Consider the following 18,170-nt stretch of genomic DNA (forward strand, 5'->3'; position numbering starts at 1 on the left):
TTTATGTGAAAAAGCCCCATTTTCGGTATCCGGTTACCAGTTTGTGATTGTGTTAAGCCGTCCACCAACAGCTCCCATCCCCTCAAAGGATAGGACGATATAATAATACATACTTTAAATAGGCTTTACCCTTGAAGCTATTACGTACGTTAGCATCTCTAATGTTTTGATCGTCATGTTGATAGACGTTTGTTCATAAAAATGGCTAATAGTTTATATTTGAATGATGTTGATCATAGATGTTTCAAAGTGAGCCGCTGCTCATTTTGTGATGCTACTATTCTATGTGAACCAAGAGATAAGATCGTTAGCACTCTCTATATACGGTTAACGTTCCGCTGTCGATCGACGCCATCATTAGAGCATGGAAGTGAGAACATATGTAACATATCGGGGAAAATGTAGTTGGGGAGGTGCTGAATGGCGAACTTATTTGTGAACCCTCTATCTTAGTTTTTTTTTTCTCGCTGTAACTTTAGACTTACATGTCATAGATCCTATAAGACTACTGCTCAAGTCTTAGGGACCCGATCGATTCAGTTATTTGCTTCTTCCAGAAATAAGGGCGCCACTGAGCGCCCCATCTACCCAATTAGATTTTTTTTCCATATATTCTCTCAAATGCGCCATCCAGACCATGTGTTAGAAGAGTATTAACAATTTTAGCTCCTTTTTTCACAATAATTATCTAAAGTGGCAGTCATTAGTTAAGATTCAAGAAAGGTCAAACTTTTGCGCTACTATTTTACTTTTAATAGTCGTCATCAATTTCAGATCAGATGCACAAGTAGCACTAAATACAAAAGAGTTAAGCAGAATGTGCGTTTGGCCGTATTTTTCAAGTCTTATCTCTACATGCTCACTTCATTTTGCGGCGACACTTATAATAGAATCGTTCAAAGAAGGTCAAGACAAGTTTTTTTTTTTTTTTTTTTGTAATGAACTGATTTAAATATGAAACCCAACCAAAGTAGAATAAGAGCAACATAGCAGAAAATGCGAGAATATTAATCTATCAAAAAGATTACAAATGCCTTATGATATAGAATTGTATGTAGCTGCATATGATTGAGTGCAAATGAACTTAAGGTACCATTGCCACACCTTCTCGATGAAACCACAGCCAATTTCATCGAGAAACTGAGACACAATGGCGATTTTCCTCAAATTCCACTAAGAATTTGAGAATGTAGCCTACAGCTTTATTTATATTTGAAGAACTGGTTGGAAATTCTCATTGCAAACTTGCTACTAGCTTTATTTTAATAACCGAAACGTCAACAACTGCATTAGAACTTAAAAATCTACTACAACATGGGACCTACAACGTTATTTGCTGCACCACATATGTTTCCTCCTCGTGCCATCTTGAAATATCCATTCTGTCCCCATCGTGAACCCCACGAGTTTTTCACAAGCCAGTACGGTTGGCCGCCTTCTGTACCGTAGCCAACGAATGTCAAAGCATGTGATCCTAGCGAATGCTGCTGGAAATGTTTCAAACTTTGTACATCACTTCATTAAAGGTCGACCAAGCGGATTTGTTCTACCTCACAGTCTTCCTTCGATGGTGAGAAAATGCCGCTGCGATAGCTATATAAGGATTTCGTCACGTTCATTCCTGACATTCTTTATTATGTAAAGATAGATATTATAACTTGATTATTAAGGTAAAGAGACATTTAAAAAAGAATCAGAACTAAGTGCAACTTCTCTTACCAAAAGTAACTGGACCGTTGGCAGCAATCCAGTCGGCTACAGCGTCTTCATTGCTTGAAAGAGTACGGTAACTATGGATGTAAACGCGCTCCTAAACCTCGTTCTTAATGTTACAAAAACATTCCAGTATGCCTGTTCTTCTGAATGTATTCCCATTCGTACTGTAGTGTTCTTCAATCGGCAAGCGTTCTGATCGGTGCCACAGTACGGATATTCGGTTTCCTTCATCAAACCATGCTCTTGAACAAATCTGAAATGTCTAGTATTGTAGTGCGCTCCACTGTATCAGGACGGAGGTGGAGGGGAGGTGCTGTCCAACAATACAACCCAGCGAGAAATTCCCAATGGCGTCACACTGTCTTCTGCGTGTTTCTTCCGTTCGATGCACCGTAGGCATCTGAGCGGTGGTGCAGCTATACTCGGGTCAATACGACATGAAGCACTGACATTTGCGCAAGCGGCTGCGCTCGAAGCGGAGCGGTGGAGCGCGGCGGTTTGGATCGCGTAAGGACCCTCACTGCTGCCACTCGCCTGCGCAGTTCGCCATGGTCCCACCTCGATTCCAACCACTGTCTCGACCGCTTCCGAGCGCGGTCACTAACGTAATTATCCGTGCTTCATGTTGTTTTGACCCAACTATACGTAGCGCTGTCCGTAAACGCACTACTTCGCACGTAATATTGATGTACACGTGATCGCACCATGAGTCAATATTTTCATGAGCAGACTGTATCGTAAATTGGATTGTTCACCTCATAGCATAGGGTCTGTATCCACCATTGCATCCATTGTTTCTAGAATCACAATCCACCAACTCCTGTTCACTAAGTCTTGTCAACTGACCAGTTTTGATAGCATAGGCGGCTTCCACAGATGCAACTGTAGCAAATGCCCAGCACGAACCACATTGTCCTAAAAACATAGAAAAAGTGTTCAGAGTAAATCCAGGAGTCGCCCGCATGAATAAAAAGTGCACCTTGATCTTTCACATCGATGACCTTCCCTGCACTGACCCAATCAACTGACACTGGTCTTTGCACTTCTTCATATGGTTCTGTTCCTTCGGATCCATGTTCTTCGTTATTTACTTCTCTCAGATCACTTGAGAGGAACTGAAAATCATTTTCTTGCAACAGTTTGGTTAGGTAGATAAGTTACGTGGTCAAATATCTTTGAAGGGCAAAAATTACCACTAATATGTACTCAGGATTATAGGTTATCATATATTATGGACATTAACAAGTTTAAGCACATGATATGCTTCAAGGTTCAACTTGTGGGGTATAATGTAGTTGGGGGCACTCAACACTGCTCTAATTGAACTGCACACTGCACTCCATCTGCACTTGCCGCGCAAATTGTTACTGGGGCGCAAAAGTTGTTCTTAACTGTCAAGCGCGGATTGCGGAGAAGCCATCACTCGGACTATGTTCGGTGCTGTTGGAAGTACTACATCATATAACTTAGCTAATCACTTCCAGCAATCCAGTTTCGAGAGTTTGATGAGGTTAAAGTACTAGTGGTTTCAGTTTTGCCATCCTTTTTTCTCTTAGTGGCTTCAGCCTACAGGTCATAGATCCTCTAAGAATAATGCTTAGGTTTAGGGCCTTGGCTGACTCAGCTATTCGTTCACAGCGATGACCTGTCAATTGATGAACTGCCCAAATGGGAAGTTTTTTCCCGAATGGGAAAGTCGTTTGTCACTTAGGAACGGTTTGTGTGATCTATAGACGTTTTTGCTTTCAAAGGTACAGTTCAATTGTAGCAGAGCCCTCCTCCCACCTCTTCCCATTCTCCTCTCCTCCTCCACAACAACCATTTACCGCAACTAGTGTACCTTTCTCATTTCCTCCTCAGTCCAGTCTGCAAATCTTGTAACGTCAAGGTCCAAACCAGGATGATTTCTCTCTTCCTCTTCAAAATACACCACATTTTTCACGAACACTGTGAAACGGAAGTTCTTCTCGTTCTCGTCGGCGTAAACCTTGTTGTAACTGAAAATATAATGCTTAACATCATTTTCGTAACATATAACCAAAAGCAGTAAGTCCGAGCTCTGCAGAAGCTTGTTTTCTTGGAGAAAAACTATGAAAACATTTTTGCTCCATCAAGTTTTTTACGAGATCGATATTTCACGGATAAGTGAAGACGAAATATGTACAAAATGGCTTACCTCTGAATGAATTCTTCAAACATAGCAGCATATCTTGTTTCAGAGAATTCAAATATCTCTGGGAGGTAGGAGTTTTCCGCTTCGTAATCCTGTCACAAAAATATTTATTCATTGTAGTTTGAAGAATTACAGATTGATGAGAGGTTCGAGAGAAATTGATTATTGTGAGTATCAGGACGTATATACGGTAGGTGCAAGAATAGGATCAAAACGACATGAAGCACGGGCACTTGCGTAAGCAGCTGCGCTCGAAGCGCTGCGGTGGAGCGTAACGGGTAGGATCGGTTGAAGACCCCTGTTAGCACCACAAAACACTGCATTTCGAGATGGTCCCACCTTGATTACAGCCGCTAGCTTCACCGCGCCGCTTCGAGCGTAGCCGCTTACGCAACTGCACTGTGAATCATCCTGCCTTGATCCAACGATATTTATTTGTGCTCGGACAACCGCTATGCCCGTTCGATAGGGACAGAACAGGGAAGAAATTATGTTTCAATAAGTGGAAAACATATCAAACTAAGAAAACGCAAAGATCTTTCAGCACGTACCGTGTTGTCGGACGTAGAAGATAGTTTCACAAGCAGTAAAATGATGCTAGCCACGAGAAGACAATGCGTGAGAACAGCTACAATATTCGCCAGCCGGTGTAGAAATTGATGCCTGCAGAAAATGCAGTTTTTGTGAATTTTAGTCTGGTATTAAAAGAGACAGTAAAAGTAGTAATGACCCGAATAAAAGTCTCACCTTTCCTCACCAAGATCATCTCCTCTCTCAGACCTCTCTACCGGTATGAAGTCAGTATTCGTTGGTTTTTTAGCTGTCAATTTAGGCCACATAGCCGACTAGTAAAGTTTCGAGATGGTGCAGTGCGAAGAACAGTCTCTAAAAAGCGATAAGATAATGAAAAAGCGGAGGCAGTGCCTGCTGTGGTGGCGTACTCTGCAGAGGAAATCGCACTTTTGCTTGGAATGAAATTGCAAGAATCCAAGGTAGTCTTTTTTCAATTCGAAAATTGAACGAAATCATGTAGCTGTTCTCTACACACATTTTCCTACTAAACATCGAAATCATCCAAGTTTTCACCAATTTAGAAACAACAGCACCTGTCACATACCTGTGGAATGTACTGGTTGGCTGGTGGTTGAAAATGGTCTCTCTCCATGCGTGTTAAGACCATTCATAGCAAGACAGTGATACTAAAAAATGCCAAGGTATGACTTCTCACCGCTCGCAGGATATTGTAGGGACTTATGATCTATAATTGTATCCAGTCTGAACTCGAACTCAGGTTAATATGTCTACCACTGGAAGACTGGGAGTAAGAACCCGACCATTCTAACAACTGAATGCTAGTTCCACTCTTTAGCCATGTATACACTGTTGAGCAATACCTCGCTCCATCACAACTTCACTGCCCTAATGCTGAATTTGAATCAACTGCCGCGAATGTTCTTTTCCTTTCTGCCAGATCTTTCAAACAGTTACCATTAAATATATATCGCTAAGTTTTCAGTATTTGCGCACTTGGTTTGTTCTAATGAAGATAAGGAAAAACCAGGAAGGACCTATTCCTTTGCAACCTTGCGTGTCTTTGGTCCCCGTCTGGAGTGTAGTATAGAAGTATTCCGTAGATTTCTAACGGTTATTTTCACAAGTTGGTGGCGAAGCTTATGCTTATGTTTAGTTAGTTTATGCTAACATTCAGCCACTGCCTTTGAGGTTGTGCTTAGCAATGGTCAGCGTTGTGTTCATCGTTGATAAGGAATGGAGATATGTACCCATTTACTAATTAGTTTTGCATTTATTATTTCAACATGTCACAATCCTAGTTGTGTGCGTGGACAATGTCTTCTATTATTAGACAACAATTTTCACGCCATGCCAGCACCTTTTTCTAATATTTCCCAAAAAGGATGCTTATAGATTGTTCAATTTGTCACTCCTTCTGTGGTTCTTTTGCTGTCAAACAATGTCAGACAATAACATTCAATTTATTTGGCACTTTTTCTTAATGTTTTCATTGATATTCATATTTACTTCGGTTGAAATACCGCACTGAGGTTTTAATTTATTTTGTTTCGAACAGGGCATTCCAGTAATGGGTGCGAACGAAGTAGAAGTTGCTTCCGATTTCTATGATATTGACTCTTTACTATCGAGATCAGCTAGAGTAGCCTGTAGTTATAGCAGCGGGACTCCAAGAGGTGAGCGATCTGCGGTCTTGTTGTTCATATATAACGCTGCCAGTGGGGTCAGTCATACAATCATTGTTTACTTTTCAAGTTCATTGCTCCTAAGAGTACAGCGAACGTTCATTTGTGTAATGACATTTATATTACAGGAGTAAGTGTTCAGATTATGTGTGATTTTTGTAGTTCAGACGTTTACGAAATGCTTGGTACAAATGCTCCACACTTCACGGATGAGAAGGGATACAAAGTCTTGACGCCATTCTGGTTCGTACGAGCGGTGGAACGGTTTTGTTCTGTAGGTTTTAGTCTTGGTAATTGGTGGCAATCTCTACTATTCTCTTCGAATACAACTTTTTTTACTTGTGAAGTCGTATATCCCAATGTAGGGTGAGACATGATTCAATCGCCTATTTCAAAACTGGTTAAAATTGCGCTTTGAAAAAAGAGATGTTAAGGAGGTCATAGCGTAAGGAATAGGTGTGGGTAAGAGAAGAGAGTCCGGTACATCACCATTTAATTGGTAAACGATGGAATAATTTCAATGTGCATAGTAGTGCTGAGAGTGTCTTTCATGACAAAAAGAAAAAACAAGAAGAAAGAAACAGTCTGTCTCTTCACGTCTTGTGCTCATCGTTGTTAACCTATTTATGTTACTATAAATATATTAACTATACAAATGTAAGCAGGCAAAAGTGGTCGGCAGCTAATATTGAAATCTCTGGAAGATTGATAAAATAATGCTATATCATTAGAGCTGAGTTCACGTCATGATGATATATTGCTAAAAATGTTTGTATTGCAAAGCGTTAAGCAGCATAGGCCTTGGCTGTATCTATGATTTTAGCTGGCGCTTCCGATGGCTTACAACTCAAATGTGCGGAATGTTCTGCTGGCAAACGCGGCGCATGCCGATCTTGATGCACTACAACCATACTATTATGAGATGGGCATGCATTTGTGCAATTCACTGGGTGGAACAGTAAGTGTGGCCTTAGCGGAATGCCTACTGAAGACCATTATACAACGGATTGGAGGTGATTATAGAGTATGTTTGTGATTACATGTGCTTTCCACTTTTTATATTACAGGAAACCTAACTTGCTTCTATAGGTATCGTTGTAAGAGCAAGTCATGGCAACGAAGCACTTAAGAAAATGGACAATCTAGAAAAGAAGTTGTTTGAGGAAAGCGCGAAGAATCGAGACCAGTTGCACGACTATTTCCGAGCACAGCGAGCGAAAGGACGGAAACGTCGCTACGAGTGAATATATCGCAATTTCTACAAGTGTATATATCAATAAATCGGACTTTTGACTCTAATGTTTTTTTTTGTTTCACACAAACACCTTCAATTTCAGGACATAGAATTCGTACATCATCTGAACGTGTTCTTATTTTAAAGGAAGTTCTTATTTTATCTTTTTCTGATGAATTCTTATTTTAAATAGTGCGCACCAGCAACTATAATACTCATTAAATGAGAAGGATTAGAATCCCGTGGAAAGTAACTGTAATACTTTAGTAGTAGTCGTTAGCCGTACATACATACAGGTACGTTCTTAAACGCATATAGAAGTACAGAGGTCTTGCTTCAGAGACCCATGGTCATATTGACAGTGAGCTCGCACCTGTAAGAGCGCGTCTTTTTCGTAGCTACTATGCGTTCGAGGCTTTCTGGTTCAGATATCAGAGTTTTTCGGTTCGTATCTTCTAAAAAGAACTTCGGACAAAAGTCGCTCATATCCATGACCACTAAAAGAGGTTAGGATTTACTCTGTGGGACCTGTTTTGAACAATTTTCTCGAAGTACTGCAAGAGTTAGCCTATGAATTCCACCAAATCTTGCTAGGATATCACTAACAACACATCTAATTCCATGCACCATCGTAATTCTCAAACTATGGTCACATAAAAATAACGGGAGGACTGATGCGGTTGCATGGGCACTTCGGGACAGGATCCTCACTAGCTCCAATAGTGCTGTAGGCGTGAGTAGGGGTCTCCCGTGCCCTTCAAGCGCACCCCCAACTGCAAACAGACTTCAAGTGGTTTGATCCGACCGCATGCCTAACAAAATCGCTAGAAATCCTTAGAAACACCACACCATACGGTCAAATACGCCCGTCACATCGGCCGTCCCCAACAACCGCGCGACCTCGACACCCGGTTACGATAGTTGGCGCCAAGAGCGGTTTTTGAATTTAGATGTGCATGTTAGTTTCCAATAAGAATGACCACGGAACGTTCTTCGTCATTCACATCAGGTTATGGATTTTCTCTATTTTGTTAGCTTCTGCTTGTTCGTTTCCGGTTCTGAAATTTATATGATATAAAGGAAAAGGAGGAATGAAAAGTGAGCTTTGTGGCTGTTACTCGTTCGGAGGTTTCTGCGTTCGTGACAGTTCTCTCCCACACGTTTTAGCAGTTTTCTCGCGTGTTGGCATGACATCTTTGCATGCAATTTTCTCTGTGAATTCCATTTGTTTCTTTTCAGTTAGTAAGTTTTATGGCTAGAAATGAATCGCAGTCGCAGCCAAGTAGCTCAAACACGAACCAACCCGTCCAGAACGGTGTGCCGAAACAGGTTAAAATATCCGTCAAAGGTGAGGGATCATACTTGAATGTTGTTTTTTTTTATATCACTTGATTTTTTTAGTCACCTATAAGTTTTCAGTTCTTTCTGCAAAGCTCAGTTCTAGCGGTGGATTTCTAAGTAAACCAGCCGATTCCTATGTGGAAGTCAGTGTCGAAGGGTCGCAATCCAGCAAAAAGACGTCCGTAAAGAAGAAGACTAATAGTCCTGAGTGGGACGAATCTTTATCACTGCCGGTGACCGACTCCTCTGTGCTCCTTTTCCGTGTATATAGTCGAGCAAAGCTTTTCGATGACCCGTTGATTGCTCAGGCTCAGATGAAAATCGCTTCTATACCAAAATTGGATAGTGGAGAATGTAAGTAGTTTCACAGTTATATTCATCTTGCATACACGAAAGATGATTCGAATATGTTGTAAGCAACTAACTCTTACGGGAATACGGATAAATTTTTTTAGTACTTTTACCTAGTAGTGAACGAAGTAGTAGTTGACTAATAATTCCAGATAGTTTACGACTACCAAGCTGCTGCAAACTATCTGAAATTAAAACGTGCCTACTATGCGTGGAACTATCCCAAACATAATTTGGCAAATTATGCTTTTCATGTTTCCGATGATGTTCCGAGGACAACATCGGCTCAGCAAAGATGCCATATATTGCCCTGTAGTATTGTCATTTTCAAAAAAACTCAGATATTTTTTTAATGTCGAGAGAATATTTGCTGGGATACTTTCGTTCTTCTCATCCCATAATGTTCGTACCTTAACCAAAACAGGTTTCACATTTACTCTCAAAGATTGAACAGTAGTGTTAACTAGTTCTCCTTCGTAGAAATGTGTTTTTTGCACCTAAAATGCTATTGTTATAGATTATTTCAAAATTTTCGCACTGCCGCAAGAAACGTTTCAGCGACAATTTTGAGTTAATTAAAAATCTTTATTTCTCACACAGACACCTACTGTTCACATAGTTTTTGCGCATAGTTTATAGGCAGCGACATCGGTTGTAGTTGTCATGTTTCTTCTGTAAACACTGCATTCTGTCGCGTTAACATCTGCTCCTTCATTTTATTAGATTTCTTCTTTGTAGTTTGTAGTTTATGTAGTGGAGGGGTATTGACGACTTAAACCTGCTGCTGTAATCCCGTTTTATGAGTTCTCACCTCTAATTCATGTGATTCTCCGCATTAGATTGAGCTGAAAAAATCCTATAATCTACGTTCTAATCCAATGTTTCAGTTAATCCGACTGCCATATCTGTCCAACTGAATGGAAAAGATAATAATAAGATAGGAACACTCAAAGTGGCATTCTCGGGTAACTTGGACAAGAGCAGGAGAAGCGCGGGTGAGTTCATTTTTATCTTGTCACCTACTCACGTGGTTTTCTAACTGAGGAGTGAGGCTTTTCACGACATTTCGTTAACATTTTTTCGATAGAAAGTCATCGATTGGAACTCAGCGTCAGCATTCTTACAATATGTGAATCATCGTTTGCATTGTGAAGTTCTGCGCTATTGATTGCAGCTAGCACAGTTGCGTTATCGGTTGTTTAAGGTGCCAATGGACGCATAGCTGAGGACGGGGAAGCTTCGACTTCGTCTGGTGTGATGGCAAGGCGTACATCGGTGAAAAATCGTGACACTCTAGCACAACAACAACAACAACAGGTTAGTTTTTCTCTACTTCTTTTTTATTGCTGTGATTGATTTCTGTTCTTCTAGCCATCAGCTGAGGACCAACGCCTTCCCGATGGTTGGGAAATGCGATATGATCAGTATGGTCGCAAATACTACGTGGATCATACAACGAAGAGTACTACATGGGAAAGACCATCCACACAACCTCTACCATCTGGATGGGAAATGAGGAGAGATCCGCGTGGAAGAGTCAGTTGTTTGTCAATTGAACAAGGACGGTCTACGACAGCAATTAGGATCCGTATTTGCACCACAACAGTTTTGATGCTCATGTTTTAACATTCATACGAAATTATGTGTTCCTTTTAGGTGTACTATGTTGACCACAATACTCGCACAACTACATGGCAAAGACCGACGGCGGATATGCTCGAAGCCCATGAACAATGGCAATCAGGAAGAGATCAGGCAATGCATCAGTGGGAGCAGAGATTTCTGCTGCAAGTATGTATATATGCGACTTTTTAGTTTTTGTCGATATTAAAAAGGTCGAGACTAGAACAAAGTATGAAGTATCGCGCTGCCAAATGGCTCATATCATAATAATTGATGGTTGAGTAGTCTTTCGTGGCATAACGTGCCCGTTATGTGTTTAACTGTCAAGTGCACCTTAGTTACCTTTTTGAAGTTGGATGGATATCTACTAGAAGAAAAGCAGGTGACTAAGTGTGCTATTTGCGCCGTTTACTTGGTCCTGTCATTTTGCTCGTCAGTAATGTAAGATACCTGCACAAAAAGATGCGACCGCTGGTTCTTTCTGATTCAGTGTTTCCCATTTTCAAATGATTATTTCAATACACGGTTAACCAAGTTTCCTAGAATTTTGAGGCGTGAAATGAACATGCCGATTTCCAGGCGAACTCAATGACGGCTAGTGATGACCCACTGGGACCATTACCAGATGGTTGGGAGAAGCGTGAAGATCCGAAGACAAGAAGGGTATACTTCGTCAACCATGTGAATCGAACAACGCAGTGGGAGGACCCAAGAACTCAGGGGTATGCTAACAGTCACTTTATGAGGTCAATTGGCAGTCGTCTGACTAAAATCACATGAAGATTATGATTATTTGCCACCCTTTTTCCAGCGTAGGTGGTGTTATGTTGTGTTTTAGGAAGAAAATAATATATATCTATGAGAAATAAACAATGGAAAGGGTTTGTTTTACTGTATATATTCTTTTTCGACCATCTTTTGTTGCGCTCTTTTCTGGTAGTGGATCTGAGCGAGTGTGATTAATAAGGAATTGTGCATAAGGATTTCTAACTAGTCGCAAATCAATATGTAGAATGGTATGTGACTCTCGGAAATTCTAATTTAATGAAATGTTTCCATTGTTATCTATTTTATATCTTCTTTTTCTTACTTCTTTTCTAGAAAGGAAATCATTTTGAGATGGGAGTGCTGTTTTGCTCGCCAGTGAGTAGCATGTTTATACAGTTTCCGAGAAATGGCGAGCTGATAGATTCGCAATGATTTTCGTCATGGAGTCACTTTTTCGCTTAAATCCACGCGTAGTCAGCAGCTCGTCGCTGTTAGTAAAATACACCGAATAATTTTGGTCTTTCATCTTCATGAATAAGCATTCATTTCGAAGAAGATAGCTTTGTCAGAATCGTGCATTATGAATATATATTATGAATAGATTTATACGCCCAGTGTGTCCCTGTTGTTCCAACTAAATCCGGACAGCAGTTCTTTTTCTTTTCTAAAGTGTGGATTAATTGTAGCTTCGTTAAGGTGTACTTGCGCTCTGCTCGGTGTTTGAGGAGCAGATTTTGACTATTTGAGATTAACTGCTTCGGATTGTTTTGCTGAGATCTTGCAGTAGTTATCGTTCGCATGTAGTAACCCTGAATTTCTGGGTTCATTTTTAGTTTGGAAGATTAGTTCAAGTTACCTACGGACAAAAAACGTCAGGAACTCTGTTAATCATAAGTTGTATTCTCATTTTTACAAGAGCAACGATTATGACTGGTGGATTTCACGGGGAGAACTATGACATTATTTAGCTTCATATTCTGAGTGTGTTTGCTTCCGTGTCCCTGAATGCCATTTCACTCAAATTTTTGTTTCGATTTTTTTTTCAATGAAAAACTCGGCGAATTGCATGTATTTTCACTGCCGTACGTGATGTCTTACTGAAATGTTTTCCTAACGTCCCAGTAGGAACGTTTATGGGTTACTTCTAACATTCATTTTATATATTATTCGTTTTTATCCAATAATCTTTCGCAGACTCTGTATTAGGAATGGCGGAAGATGTTACCATTTGATCTTGAGTTCATATTGTGCTGAAGTGTTCTGCTCTTTTTCGACAACACTTCTCTTTCTCTCCGCAATCTACTTTCTACTTCATATGCATCATCCTAGATAAGTTTACGGCACTGAAAAACTCCGCACCTTTCAGACTTTCTTTTCAGCTCACTTAGTTTTTAGTGCTAGTGAAAATTGTGAGGAGCTTGTATGTGAGCTGCATGTCTAGAACATTAAAAGTAAATCCACAAAGGAAAATGTTAGTATCAGTCTTTGTGGTGAAAACACTTGAAAAGAAACAATTACCGCTTATACATTCGTAACGTAACAAGCATAATATAAATAATATAAGTAAAATAATACATAATATAAGCATAATATACATAGCAATTAATTTCATCCCTAGTCAGCCGCAGAGTTTAAATAAAATTGGATAGTTTGCTCAAGTAAAACATTATCATAAGGAGGCTGAATGGCGAACGTGGAGAACAGAGCCTGGATGTTTGTCTCAAATTAACTCATTTTTTATCCACTTACGTGGAGCCCACCATTTTACTTGTGAGAGGCATGTCCATGTTACAAAAATCAGGGTTTTTTCCGTATTGATTTGTGAATGATTCGTTGGTGAGAGATGTTTGTGGCCTAAAGAGCGAACTGTTTGAAAGAGGATTTTTCTTTCTTCAAAGTGCCGAATGTAGCTCTGTAATAGACGAAGCATACTCTCGAGCAGTATAAAAGTACAATGCTGTTATTGTTGTGTTTACCTGTATGTTAGAACTCAGCAAATTCTAAATATTGCAAATTTTTGCGTTTATTTCAGAGTTTTGTTCCGATTTCATGATGTAATCACTAATGTTTTTCTCGTCTTTCAGAGTTTCGGACCAGCCACTTCCTGATGGCTGGGAAATGCGCTTCACTGAACAAGGAGTTCCATTCTTCATAGATCATTCGACGAAGACAACCACTTATAATGATCCTCGTACTGGAAAACCAGTAGGACCGATGGGAGTGTTTGGCGTGTCGATGTCTTACGAGAGAACTTTCCGATGGAAAATAGCGCAGTTCCGCTATCTGTGTTTGGTATGTTTTGTTTTGCGCAGAAAATTCCACATAAAAATGCCGCAGACGTTATATTGCGTTTTTGCAGTCGAATAGTGTTCCCAACCATGTGAAGATAACAGTGTCCCGTACAAATGTGTTTGAAGACTCGTTCCAAGAAATTATGCGGAAGAACGCGGTTGATCTGCGCCGCAGATTGTATATACAGTTCCGTGGAGAAGAAGGTCTCGATTATGGAGGAGTTGCTAGGTGATTTTTACTTATTGCAATTGTTAGAGAAGTACTGAAATTCGATTATTAAAGCGAGGATTCATTTACATTCACAGGGAATGGTTTTTCCTGCTTTCACATGAGGTACTAAATCCGATGTACTGCCTGTTCATGTATGCGGGTAACAGTAATTATAGTCTTCAAATAAATCCAGCTTCGTTCGTTAATCCTGATCACCTCAAGTACTTCGAGTACATCGGAAGGTTTATAGCTATGGTTAGTTCAAAAATTCTTCAATTCAATCTAAGTTTTGAACGTTAGCAATATTCATCTTTCCTATTGGACATATTTAACTGATTACAGCTATTTTTTTAATCAGTTGATCATCATCAGATGTGAGGTTTTCAGGCTCTTTTCCATGGAAAATTTATCTACTCTGGGTTTACCATGCCTTTCTACAAAAAGATGCTCAGCAAAAAGATCGCTCTAAAAGACATCGAACAAGTCGACACAGAGTTTTACAATTCGCTTATGTGGATCAAAGACAACAATATTGACGAATGTCAGATGGAACTATATTTTGTCGCTGATTACGAGTTACTCGGAGAGCTTAAAACCCATGAGCTGAAGCCTGGTGGGACAGACATTGCAGTGACAGAGGCGAATAAACTGGAGTACATTTCTCTTCTCGTAGAGTGGCGTTTCAATAGGGGTGTGGAACAGCAAACGAAAGCATTCTTCACTGGTTTCAATTCTGTATTCCCACTCGAATGGTTGCAGTACTTTGATGAAAGAGAACTGGAGTTGCTGTTATGTGGGATGCAGGACGTTGATGTAGACGACTGGCAAAGAAACACCGTGTATCGACATTACGCACCGCAAAGCAAGCAAGTTGTGTGGTTCTGGCAATGGGTTCGAAACCTAGATCAGGAGAAGCGTGCCAGATTATTACAATTTGTCACCGGCACATGTCGTGTCCCTGTGGGTGGATTCTCGGAACTGATGGGTAGTACTGGACCACAATTGTTCTGTATAGAACGGGTTGGCAAAGAAAACTGGCTTCCACGGTCACATACCTGCTTCAACCGACTCGATTTACCACCGTACAGAAGTTATGAGCAGTTATCCGAAAAACTTAATATGGCAATCGAAATGACCGAGGGTTTCGGGAACGAATAATGTGATATTGTGATTTATCGACTTGTCTGTGATAATTCAGCTTGTTTAGACTTGTAGTTGTGCATATAGCTTCTTATATTTTCTGTCATAAATCTAAAAAAAAATTCCTACGTACTCGGTTGTGAGAGGTCTTCGTAGTATTCATCATCTTCGTTTTTATTATTTCTCTACTTAACACTCGAGGTCAGTATGTATTTTGAAGAGTTCCTCATGATAGTCAGTTTTGTACACAAGGTTTTTCACTTGCTCTCTCTGTCACTGGTCATCACAGAGAAATAACTAATAATCTTTTCATGTGTATAGACAATAAAGAACATTCCTAGCCGTTTTTTGTGTTTTTCACTAGTCGGATTTATAGTCCGTGCTATTCTTCTTTTTTTTAACTTAGAATTTCAGCATTTCTTCTAGCAGATATCTCATGATCTTATGAGGTTCACTTATAATGTTGCTCAGTTATGAAGATGGAATTCTCATAGTTTAACCAAATCAAGTGTTTTGTAACGAAATACATTGCGTGCTTGATGGTTCCCATGAATTTTGCCGCTGTTTCGCGTTTGATCAACAGTTTTTCACTGCATGTGTTCTTTATGTTGGCATACTTCAGTGGGTTGACATATTATCAAGATGGTCGCCAAAGCAGAAGTAGAGACAGCCAAAAAGGAAGAGATGGAGAAGGTCCGGAGTGTTTTCGTTGATGAAGATCACATTGTTTTTGACTTTCAACTTCATCGACTTAGGTGGTTGTCGAGGACGGATCTGATGACTCCGACGATGACGCCCCAGGACTCGACGGCGAATTAACGGAAGAACAGAAAAAGGTGGCAGAAGCTGCAGGGCTCGGCGATCAGATGGATAAGCAAGTGAAACAGAGCCGCTCTGAGAAGAAGGTGAGTTCACTAGATCACTTCTAGATTTTTTTACATACATTACAAACGTTCTCAAGTTTCTGTAGCAAAAGTGTGAAGGTTTTTACTTTGTGGGTGATAACTTCTATCATTAGAAGCATACTGCATCCATAACGAATTTACTGATGTTGTCGTCTTCTCCCAAGTTCAATCTTAAAAGCAATGTATCACGAAACTCATATAGTATGGAATCCCGATGGAAAACGCAGAGTTCGGGATGTCCTGAACTTCCACCGGTTTCCCAACCACGTCAGTTAGTGATGCATTGCCCTATAAATTGTTGTGGGAAGACAGGATGTCTACATCGACAGGATTGCTTGGTGCTCTCCTATTTAGGAACGAACTCGTTTTTTGGGTGGTGCGCAGCTTATCCAATTTATTAAAGAGGAAAGATGATTCTAAGATTGTAGTCATTGCAACGTTGATCTGTAGATTCGAACACAGACAACACACTGCGAACGAATGCGGTCGTTATAAGTTGAGTGATATAGAAATTCTTTTCAAAGCTGTATTGTAGAAAGTTTGTTTCTTCGCCTTAGTTTGGATATCAGCTCAAAGTTTGTCCAAGAATCTCACAATCCTACTGTAGTATGCTTGGACCTCCTTTAAACTTCATTTCATTTTAGAGGTTGTGTAGTTACTGCTATTAGACTGTGTCATTACCATTAAACTCAGCTGAATCACAATTTGATGTAATAGAAGTGTAGGGGAATAATTTGGACGCTGATTAGGCATTTTACATCCTGTCTCAATGCGCTGAGGTATACTAGAGGAACCACTCTCGAGCGTCATTAGCAGGAGGAATAAAAGTGATTTTAAAATATTTCGTTTAGGCACGCAAGCTGTTCTCAAAGCTCGGATTGAAACCGGTGACAGGCGTATCGCGTGTGTGCATTCGCAAATCGAAGAACATCCTCTTCGTCATCAACAAGCCCGATGTGTACAAGAGCCCCGGCTCAGACACTTACATTGTGTTTGGTGAGGCGAAGATCGAGGATCTCTCGCAACACCAGCAGCTGACGGCTATCGACAGAATTAAACCCAGTGAAGACACCCCAGCTCCGCTTGCTACCGTTCAAGAGGATGAGGACGATGGCACTGAGGTAGTTTCCTCAGTGGTTGTAATACTTTATATTATTTTATTATGATCTGAAGGATGTTTTATTTTTGTTTTTTCTTCAGCGTTTTTCTCTTGTTCTGGGTAGTTTTTGGTCAAGGTTTCTTGATAGTTCATTCCTATTTTTCCTATTTTATTTCAGGAGGACGCGACGGGTATTGAAGAGAAAGATATCGAGCTCGTAATGTCGCAGGCGAACACCTCCCGCAACAAGGCGATAAGAGCATTACGGTCCGCAGACAACGATATCGTGAATGCCATCATGAGTCTGACGATGTAGCCGCTACCAACTGATACTCAGTGAAATGTTCTTTGTTTTTCGTCTTCCTTTCTTCTTGTTACATGTTGTTGCATGTGCAGATTCACAGTTTATAAATGGTTTTATCACCATATTACACAGACAAATTTTAGAGGGTGAAGAAATGCGATGAAGTTCTTAGCTACACAACAATGAATTATTTGAGTATTTTAATGGTATTTATTGGAAAATCCCGTGGAAACATTGCAATAATTTGACTGTTTTTAAAGGATCATTAGAAGATTGTTGAAATCAAATTCTGGGGTTAGTCCAGGTCCGAGGAATTCTTTTCCAGAATCTCAGGGAAATTTTCAAGATAAGTGGTACGAGTGATTTAAAGCGTCATGTATAGCACCGACATAAACAAACACATGTCCCAAAACTACCAAATTGTTCTCCAGTGGTGTTTATTTGTGATTGTAATCCTCCTTACAGTGATCCTTGATTTTCATAATGAGAGTTATAGATCTTGAAGGGAACAGCTGTAGCGTCACAGGAAGCCTAGGTTAAAATCATTGAAATACAGTAACAAACAGGTCGAACCACTCTGCTACTTGGTTTTGAAGAGCGCAAATTGTATTTAGTCCAACGCTCAAATAAAAATACTGAACAGTGAAAGGATCTACTGCGAGATTGATACATCTCTCATCCTTCCTTCACAGGAAATACGTAGGATCGAGGATCAATCTCTGCTACCAGGCACAAGTTTCCTAAGGCTGACTTTGGCCTGTGAAAACTGCGTTTTATCAAAACAATCCATTTAGCCGT

General features: G+C 40.2%; 4 protein-coding genes across 5 annotated transcripts; 3 read left to right on the forward strand and 1 right to left on the reverse strand.

The window, feature by feature from the left end:
• Nucleotides 1–1,307: 1,307 nt before the first annotated feature.
• On the reverse strand, nt 1,308–4,728 carry RB195_005026 (uncharacterized protein; the record flags this gene model as incomplete). Its single annotated transcript, XM_064177301.1, has 10 exons — nt 1,308–1,487; nt 1,551–1,621; nt 1,720–1,810; nt 1,882–1,969; nt 2,472–2,631; nt 2,696–2,831; nt 3,557–3,713; nt 3,893–3,981; nt 4,441–4,552; nt 4,637–4,728. 10 exons carry the CDS (start codon nt 4,726–4,728, stop codon nt 1,308–1,310), a joined length of 1,176 nt encoding a protein of 391 aa, XP_064034426.1.
• Nucleotides 4,729–5,052: 324 nt separating this feature from the next.
• Nucleotides 5,053–8,582, forward strand: RB195_005027 (uncharacterized protein; the record flags this gene model as incomplete). 2 transcript variants are annotated; one of them, XM_064177302.1, is made up of 7 exons in its annotated part: nt 5,053–5,103; nt 5,979–6,096; nt 6,273–6,379; nt 6,929–7,118; nt 7,195–7,345; nt 8,420–8,437; nt 8,579–8,582. In XM_064177302.1, 7 exons carry the CDS (start codon nt 5,053–5,055, stop codon nt 8,580–8,582), a joined length of 639 nt encoding a protein of 212 aa, XP_064034427.1. The 2 variants fall into 2 exon arrangements, with proteins under 2 accessions (XP_064034427.1, XP_013292534.2); XM_013437080.2 differs by lacking the exons at nt 8,420–8,437; nt 8,579–8,582 and having other exon boundaries at nt 7,195–7,349.
• Nucleotides 8,583–8,590: 8 nt separating this feature from the next.
• Nucleotides 8,591–15,082, forward strand: RB195_005028 (uncharacterized protein; the record flags this gene model as incomplete). Its single annotated transcript, XM_013437079.2, has 11 exons — nt 8,591–8,687; nt 8,759–9,034; nt 9,919–10,026; nt 10,236–10,348; nt 10,403–10,567; nt 10,688–10,822; nt 11,234–11,376; nt 13,507–13,714; nt 13,782–13,942; nt 14,020–14,179; nt 14,312–15,082. The coding sequence occupies 11 exons, from the start codon at nt 8,591–8,593 to the stop codon at nt 15,080–15,082; spliced, it is 2,337 nt and encodes a 778-aa protein (XP_013292533.2).
• Nucleotides 15,083–15,706: 624 nt separating this feature from the next.
• On the forward strand, nt 15,707–17,384 carry RB195_005029 (uncharacterized protein; the record flags this gene model as incomplete). The annotated part of the gene is made up of 4 exons (XM_064177303.1): nt 15,707–15,757; nt 15,820–15,969; nt 16,821–17,090; nt 17,247–17,384. The coding sequence occupies 4 exons, from the start codon at nt 15,707–15,709 to the stop codon at nt 17,382–17,384; spliced, it is 609 nt and encodes a 202-aa protein (XP_064034428.1).
• Nucleotides 17,385–18,170: the final 786 nt, after the last annotated feature.

This window comes from Necator americanus, chromosome I, assembly GCF_031761385.1.
Source record: "Necator americanus strain Aroian chromosome I, whole genome shotgun sequence".
NCBI lineage: Eukaryota > Metazoa > Nematoda > Chromadorea > Rhabditida > Ancylostomatidae > Necator > Necator americanus.